Source organism: Suncus etruscus, chromosome 9 (genome assembly GCF_024139225.1).
Source record: "Suncus etruscus isolate mSunEtr1 chromosome 9, mSunEtr1.pri.cur, whole genome shotgun sequence".
In the NCBI taxonomy this organism is placed as follows: Eukaryota; Metazoa; Chordata; class Mammalia; order Eulipotyphla; family Soricidae; genus Suncus; species Suncus etruscus.
The window spans coordinates 79,693,557-79,702,440 of NC_064856.1; the positions used below are offsets into that span (position 1 = coordinate 79,693,557).

Below are 8,884 nucleotides of genomic sequence, written 5' to 3' on the forward strand. Positions count from 1 at the left end.
ACTAGAATCTCCTTCTAAAGCTAGAAAATGCCCAAAAGTCAAAATAATAAGAGTGATTTTTGACACCTTTATCAATATGTTAGTAACAAATTATGCAGCTATTTGTAGTATCATTTTATAAATCATTATTGATTAGCAACCACAGAAAGGATATAGATTGATGAGGCACAAATACCAAAAGCATTTAATAAGAATTAAATGGTTGTGTGGAATTGGTAATTAGAATATTGTTTCATACAACTTGGATTCTTGAGGGTCTTTTCACATTCTTATCATGACTGTAGATGTGAGGTCAATAAGTAGAGTGGGGTAAAGGGGGTATTTGGTACTGAGTAGATAAAAATAGTAGTTAATAGATGGCATAAAGACAATGGAGGAAGGCATTTTAGTGGTGAAGGTAGGGTAATTTTGTACTCTGAAAGCAAAAACATTAATACTCTATAATCTTGTTATATTCCAACTATAATTAAAAGAGTATAGTTTTTAGTAATATTTATAAGTGTTGTACTATACATCCTTCAAATGAAGTGTATTAAGCATGTACACAAGCCAATATTTTATCAGAGAGCCTGTTGCTAGGCATTTCTAGTTTAATGTCAGTATCAAAGTGACAACACATTCTTCCAAAAGTATGCCACACAAATAATTCAGTATTTTCCAAGAATGTAAAAAATTTATTCTTGGATCTATTTATATTTTAATCTGCACTCAGCTTGCCCTTAGTAGTGTCCTTTATTGTGATATAATTGTTTGTCTTTCTGCTTCAGAGCTGTCACCACACTGTCACTTTTCAATGCCAGTGTTCCTTCACTCTCACCAAGCTTCAGCCAAAGGAGAATAAAGGTTAAAGTCTTTTTGCCCTGGCAAAAGTACAAAGCTGACTACTCTCAGTTGACTTACACGTGATAAATCAAGGAGAAAGCAATTGCCTACAAAAGCTGCTCACTCAAGTGTACACTTGACTAGAGCGATGAAGAAGTCTCATCGTTTGTAATTACAGGCCTGGTACTGTGGCACTTTGTGAAATTTGGTGTTACCAGAAGTCCACTTACTTTCTGATTGCAAAGTTTCCTTCGAGCATCTGGTGTGAGAAATTGCTTGACTTCAATATATATTTGTATTTCCAGAGCAAAGCTATTGTTGCTTTGCAGGAGATAAGTGAGGCCTTTTTGAGGATAGCAACAGTGCCATAAGACAACTAGGTAACAGGCCATTATGTGGAGAATGTGAAAAATTTCTTTTTTTTATATATTTTATTTAAACACCTTGATTACATACATGATTGTGTTTGGGTTTCAGTCATGTAAAGAACACCACCCATCACCAGTGCAACATTCCCATCACCAATGTCCCAAATCTCCCTCCTCTCCACCCGACCCCCGCCTGTACTCTAGACAGGCTTTCCATTTCCCTCATATATTCTCATTATTAGGACAGTATAAAAAGATAAGAGTAATCTCAAATTATTCGTGGGATATAAGAAAAATAAGAGATAGTATGATAATAATATACAGAAACAGTGAAGATAAGTATCAGGATTACCAGCCCATTGTAGAAAGCTTGACACAAAGAGTGATAAATGCGGTTTCAAAATAAAAAAAAAAGAACATAATAAAGATTTAACAAAAGCGCAAAGAAAATAAAGCCAGTTAAATGGTTTGTAGATGAGCTTACTACAGCAGCAGGCAGGGGAAAGAAAACCATTAGATGAAGGAAAGGACACTGGGACAAATGTATAAGGAAGCAGATACCCTGATATAGGATGTTGTGTTGGGACACATGAAACACTATCATAATTGGTATTGTTAATCATAGTGCTTCAAAAATAATAAAATTATTAATTTTAATATTAAAATATTAAAAATTTGTTGAGTTCATTGTGTTTACTACTAACAATTTGCTACACTATTATCATTCTCTCCTTAAAGAAAAAAGTATCTCCTTACATCTACTCTATATCATTAATATACATCAGACTTCTTCAAATCCCATTCTTTAGAGACAGAGAAGAACCCCTATACTGGCTTTACTTGCCAGTATAAGGTAGCACTTGTGATATCCAGGCCACAACATTAACCATAATCTTTTTACAATAATAAACAATGCAGTGAAATACCTAAGTTCCATATGTATTAAACATCTCTAAGTATAATAGGATATTACTGTATGAACTAATGCAACTTAACTTGGTTCTTCTACGAGAATAAGTTCTGTTTGTTTGTTTGTTTGTTTTTTCAAACTTGAACCTAATTGTTAGGTCCATCATTTCACATAGTTCTCCTATACCTGACGAATACATCTGATTCTGCCACTGTGAAATGCTTTTCAGTTAGAGTCTGTTCCTAAGTTCCAGAGAACTGATTATTTTGGCAGGGCATTGAAGAAGCAGTTTGGCAGTTAGCAAGCCCTCTGGGATTACTGTGTGTATATTACAAGTTACCTACAGTCTGGACTCCACTATTGCAAGGGCCAGCACCCATGGATAAGGGATAATGCCTTGGCTTTAGAGATGCAATGGATTATTTAATTCTTTCTGTTTGATTATATTTTTACCTTGTGAAATTTTCAATGCATTCTTTACTAACTTCTTTTTTGTTTTTCTTTATGTGAGAAAAGAAAAAGCAATTTACTGATGAGCATTTCATAATGAAACATTGATGGTTTTTTGGGGAATTGAAACACCAACAGAATCTCAATTGCTCTTCTAGCTCTTGGATTCTGCCCTCCAGTCCACTGCTGTGAATGTTTAAGCTTTAGGGCTCATGTCTAATCTCTTCTTCCTGGATAATGGAGAACATCACCTCTGAAACCCATTGTTCTTGGAGAGTCAACACGTTGGCTTCTGTTCCTGCCCTGGCCTCTGGGCTTTGCCTTCTTCCTGAAGTGGGGAGACAGTGTCTTTCTCACTGTTGGTAACTGTGGGTTTTGTGCTCTGGCTCTTGGCTTTGGCATCTGCCAGCCACTATTAGTGACATGCTGTGCCCAGGGACCACTCCTTGCAGGCCTACATAACCTTCTGTAGTGACAGGGATTGAACTTGACTCAACTGTATACAAGGCAAGCATATTATTTGCTGTACTATCACTCCAATTTCCTCTCTGGCATCTTGACCTTGTTTTCTCCAAGGCTACAATGATGTAAAATGTCATATAACATGCCATTATCACATAATCATTGTTTATTTGTAATAATAAAAGTCATTCTTCTCTACCCATTTATTTACATTTTCAACTTTATAAAAGTCTGCTAATACCACATTCATTTCTGTGTATGCATGAAGGTGTACCTGCATAGGAATGACTTAGATTTTCTATTGTTTGAGATTCTAGGTATCAACTGAAGAGTATTTCACTGACAAAAAAATACATGTCTTGCCACTCAGATATATTTTAAAGCTAAAGGATAATATATAAAGTCATAATATGTGATATGTCCCTACATATTGATTTATTTTTTCAGTGGCTCAATCATCACACAATTTATCACACTTTGCAAGTTAGCTCTACAAGGTAACTCCCCAAATATAATTACATAAATACTAAAGTAAAAGCCCAATGGTATAAAAATTCCAGTGCTAAAAGATTCTCTCCTCACTAAACCCGGATAAAATAAGAAAGAGATTATGACTCTTCATTTTTGTCTCCATTCATACAGTGTATTTTGGATCAAACCATATATACCAAACTACAAACTTGTATTTACTTCTCTTACTGTAATTACCATTGAAATGCTTAACATTACAGATCTTATTATTGATGTCCTAGCATCTGTTGGACTTCACATGCTATCTATGTGACACTACTTTTCATATTAAAACACATTTTGATCTATCTTTTGAGATGCCAAACTTTTCGATTGGTAGTAACAACATCTTTCAAGAAACATTGGAATCTGAGCTTGTGCTATATAGTTCTACTTTAACCATATTCTTCAGCAATGGAGATGCCTGAAATACCATCTATGGTGGGAGGCAATAATGTGGGATTGGCTGAATAAGCAGCGACTACTGATAGGGAATGCAAGAAGAGTGTGAAACCCTTGGGTCAGGTATAGGGTTCTTACCGTTTTTTGTGACTACATATCTATTACTCTCATTTGATCTGGTCACCTTGGCCTCACTCTTAGGCAGACACACTTCAAATTTGGGACTTTGCCCTTGATATTTTATCTGCCTAGAAAGTTTTTTCTTTCCAGAGTTTCTCATTAGTATCTCTTTCATGTTCATAAAATTTTATATCAAAGTCACATTCTTAATAACCCCTGCCCTGACTTAAATTGTAATAGCATAACCAACTGATTCTGGGGTCTTTTGGCGTTAAAGATACTCTCAGCATGTAAGAACAGTATGCTGAACCCTGATGTTTTCATTGTTATAACTCCTTTTTTAAAATTAGTTTTATTTTCCAACTCAAGCAGCTATACCACTAAGCTGCAACAGGGCTTGAGACAGGATCTTCCACATTAAAAACAGCAACCCCCACTTGCTTCTTGTAAGTATACTGTTCAACTGCCTATCAGTCTCCATCTATTACTTTCAGTAATAGATCAATATTTCCCATAGTGACAAGATTGTCCCTGGGAGACAATAAACTGACCCAAGACAAAGTAGTTGTAACCTTGGGTATAAATTGTAGTAAAGGGGGTAGAGGACCAATTATGTCTATTTGCTTAAATAAAGTAGATTTCTAAGGGTTATGCGGTGATTTTTTCACTAAAAATGGATGATTGGGGCAATGGGCAATAACCTTGTACTAGGCAGTTGCTCTAAAAACATTTTTAGATTGAATTATTATGTATAATTAATAGAATTAAAAGTTGAGGATTTTAATTAAAAAAAACACAAGAGTGGGATTTGTCAATCAGTTTAGTCCATGTAGAAAAACCTGAAAACTACATTCTGTCTCAAGATTGTAACTTAGAAGCAAATTCTCACATATTTGTGGAGAATGTATTGCCTGTTGAATACCCTGTTTATATTTCAAAAATAAATATATATTCCCAAAAACATGTGGGCTCCCTTCTTAAAATATCTCCCCCATCCTTATGTTTCAGGTATCTTATAAATTTCCTGTTTTTAGCTAAATTAAAAAAAAAACTAAGGTTTTATTTTAGTAGAAATGATTTTTTTCACTCACTTTCTTCTTCTTTTTAGAAGAGTTCAGCTGTAATCTAAAATTATAAACTGCAGGTTCTGGAGAGATAGTACAGAGAATAAGGCCCTTATAGGTTTCTTACTATGGACTGATTCCTGGCACTATATATGGTCCCCAGATATCTACCAAGAGTGATTTCTAAGTAAAGATCCAACACAGTCAGATTTGACCCTAAAACAAAACAAAATAAAAACACAGCAAAATTTTAAGGAATTTTTCAGGAATATGTGCATGTATGTGTGTGTATGTATGTATGTATGTATGAATGTATGTATGTGTGTGCTCCTAACAAAAAAAAGATTCTTAACTGCCAAACTGTCCTACTTAAACCTGCCTTCCCTAATCCCTGATTTCTAATAAAATTTTTCCTATTGAATATTTATTATTAAATCTTAAACCTTAATTACTTCTTTTCTTAGTGTATTATTTGTTGACAATATTCCACACATAATGGATAAACAAAAAAGCATGATATTGTCAGTTTTAGTCTCAGATATTTCCCAATAAATAAAGTCAATCAAAACATTCAGAACAAATGATGGGTGCTGAATAAGTATTTGTTAAGTATATTAATGCTGCTTATTCTAAAAATATAATATACCAAACATATTATAAAATTTATATGATTAAAATGTAACATATGTTTAAAGGATTAAAACAATTTGAGTCCAACTGTTTCTGGATTTTTGATATTATTGTAAATATTAATTACAAGTATGTATCAGTTAAATTATTGCATATTCAATATAATACAGTGTTTATTAAATAATAATTGAAAAATTCATAAGTTTGCATTATGTCAGAAGAACACTATGGTGTAGGGACATGATTATTCTTGATTTTCTATATGGATCCTAATTAATAGAAGTTCAACTTAAGAAAGTTCACCTACACATAACTGGAAGGATTTAGTAAATGGACTGAAATTCATATAAGTCTAAATTTATACTATTGTTACTCTTGTACAAATGTAAATTGATATTTCTGCCATATGACATCATCACAATATATCTCGAGACATATTTGATGTATAAGAAACATGTACTTTCATTTGATATATAAGAAACATGTAGCATATATCAAAATATACAATATATATACATGGAAACAACCTAAGTATGCATTAACAGATGAATGCAACAAAGAAGATGTGGTTATGTGCTCAAGAACGTTACTGAGAACTGAAAAAGGATGAAATTTTTCTACTTGCAAAATCATGAGTAGAATGTGAGAGTTGTGAAAATATGCACAAATTAAGACAAAATTATTCTATTTGTGGGGGGAACTGAAGTAATGAAGAAACAGTAGAACCAAAACAACTCAGAATTGTGTAGAAATAGTATTTATTAGAAATAAAAAGTAGAAGAGGAAGGGAAAATGGAAAGAGGATGGTAGATTATATGTTGGTAGAGGCTCTTAGAAATATAGTGTCGAGAATATTTACATGTCATTTATTTGCAGGGGAGTTAAGCTATACAGTTAGAACTCATAGGTAACATTGTAAATTAATATTACATAAATAAATAAAGCAAGTGAATTTATGTCTTAATTATCTATTTAATTAACCTGTATGAACCGAATGATTAAATATTGACACCAAAAATTTTTTTAAAAAATTGTCCTAATGAGATTCATTTCAAATGTGTAATTACTGAGCAATTTCTCTTCATTCCAATACAGAAAGAGACTATTTTATTTCATTTATTATTTTATACTTTGTCTTTCTACTTATACTCTCTGACAGTTACAAAAATCTTATCTGTAATATAAAGCTACACATTACAAATGCTTCTAATATAATATTGTAAGACTTCATAGTTTGGGTCTTATTTTATCATTTGTCAGAAGAGTTTGTAGCTGTGACATAATTTCACCTATTTTCTATAATAGGTAGTGAAATATAAATATATATAAATATATATTTGAACATATTTTCATTGTCTTCCCCCAATTTTTGTAGTGAAATTACATAACAGTAACTTTTAAAATTTCTTTATAATATAATATGCAGTTCTAATTCTAGTATTTTTCTCTTTAAAATTATGTGTCAAAAATTATTGTGCTTGATATTAAGTGATAAACATACGTAGAAGTCAATGATGACTCCTGGACTATCTGTATGAGCACATTTAAAATTGTATTGAAATTTATCCTTAAGATATAATTTGGCCCCGAGGAACAAGGTCGTTAGCAAAGGAGGCCTCGGTGTGGTGTCACCAATCTCTCCCTGGCTCTCTCTGCATCTGTTTTGCAGAGCTCCCAAATCGAGCAATGTTAGGACAGAGTGTTCGGAGATTCACAACCTCAGTAGTCCGGAGGAGCCACTATGAGGGGGGCCCGAGGAAGAATTTGCCTTTTTCAGTGAAAACCAAGTGGCGGTTATTAGCGATGATGACGGTGTACTTCGGATCTGGATTTGCAGCACCTTTCTTTATAATAAGACACCAGTTGCTTAAGAAATAAGCACTTGCTGATACTTCTGAGGAACAGATGATGAAGAGGAGCATATGAAGTGCAATCTTGCCCTTAATGAAAATTGAGCAGACCACTAGATATATTTATAACTAAACTTATGGCATGAAAAAAATGTTTATGTAATTTAAAGGGTATATAAGTGATTGCTATAATAATGTATTGTTTCTGCTTTTATATCAAGATCAGATGTTTTATAAAAATAAGCAAATTAGTTTTGACATTTAGAAAATCATATGATGTGGAAGTTATCCAAAATTTAAGGAGAATTGGGGTCATTCCTAATATTTGGTCAATAGGATCTGAAAATTTGGACCATGTACATACTGTTGTCTGAAATCACCTGTACTGAATTACAGTAGGGCTCCAGATGGTTCCCGAGGGCCATGGAGTGCCTAAAATATAATTTAGAGCTTCTAACATGCAAGGCCTACTCTCCAATTTTGACTTTCTAACATTTAGACATCAAAATTTAACAAAAGCCACATTAAACAATTGTTTAGGTATAAAAGTACACAGACCTCAAATTACACTTATTATTTTGATTGCAGATGATAGAAGCATAAAGAGGGAAAAATGTTAAGAATTGTATTATTGCTCACAACATTTCCAAAACAGGATGATATCAGCACCATTTGAATACCGGTATTCTATATTTATGCAAAGAACTTTTCCTGTCTACTACCTGAAGATTTGTCTCAATGTAGGGGAAGCTAGAAGTCACATCTAATTCAAGATTTCTTTTCTTGAAATTTTAGCAATTTTCCTTGTAATGAGAGAGTAAATGGTTTTCATATTTATTCTCTGAACATTTTAGATATGAGTTTGTATTTGATTCCCACTTACCAAATTGACTTCTCTTTCCATCTCTCAGCTATATATGAGCCAGATAGATAAAATATTTTTATTAAAAAAATTCTCCCCCTTGTGTCTTTCTGGGCTGGAGCTGTGGCTAAGATAGATTCTGCTGGGTCCCTTAAGCTCGGCAGACATTTTGGGGCTTTCCCCAGCTTGCTTCAAATTGGGAACTTTGATCTTCTGTGGCATTCATCCCCTGATGGCTTGCCTCAGCTGAGGTGAGTCTTTCCAGGCCAGAGTTGCGGATAAAGCTGACTGCTGGGCCCCTTAGGCTTGGCTTGTGGGAGACCTCAACACAGGCTTGTCAACACTTGATAGGTCAACCAAATTAAAACCCAACAAAAATATACTAGACCTGAAAAGAGAAGTGGAAGAAAGAGGCCTAGTAAATATATATAGAA

General features: G+C 33.5%; 1 protein-coding gene across 1 annotated transcript; it reads left to right on the top strand.

Moving 5' to 3' along the window:
* Positions 1-7,380: 7,380 nt before the first annotated feature.
* Positions 7,381-7,654, top strand: LOC126018017 (cytochrome c oxidase subunit 7C, mitochondrial-like). Its single transcript, XM_049780108.1, has one exon. The coding sequence runs from the start codon at positions 7,425-7,427 to the stop codon at positions 7,614-7,616; it is 192 nt and encodes a 63-aa protein (XP_049636065.1). The 5' UTR covers positions 7,381-7,424; the 3' UTR covers positions 7,617-7,654.
* The last annotated feature ends 1,230 nt before the right edge of the window (positions 7,655-8,884 follow it).

Excerpts from the sequence above, each read along its gene's own strand:
- LOC126018017 (XM_049780108.1), top strand. The coding sequence starts at position 7,425 with ATGTTAGGACAGAGTGTTCGGAGATTCACAACCTCAGTAGTCCGGAGG.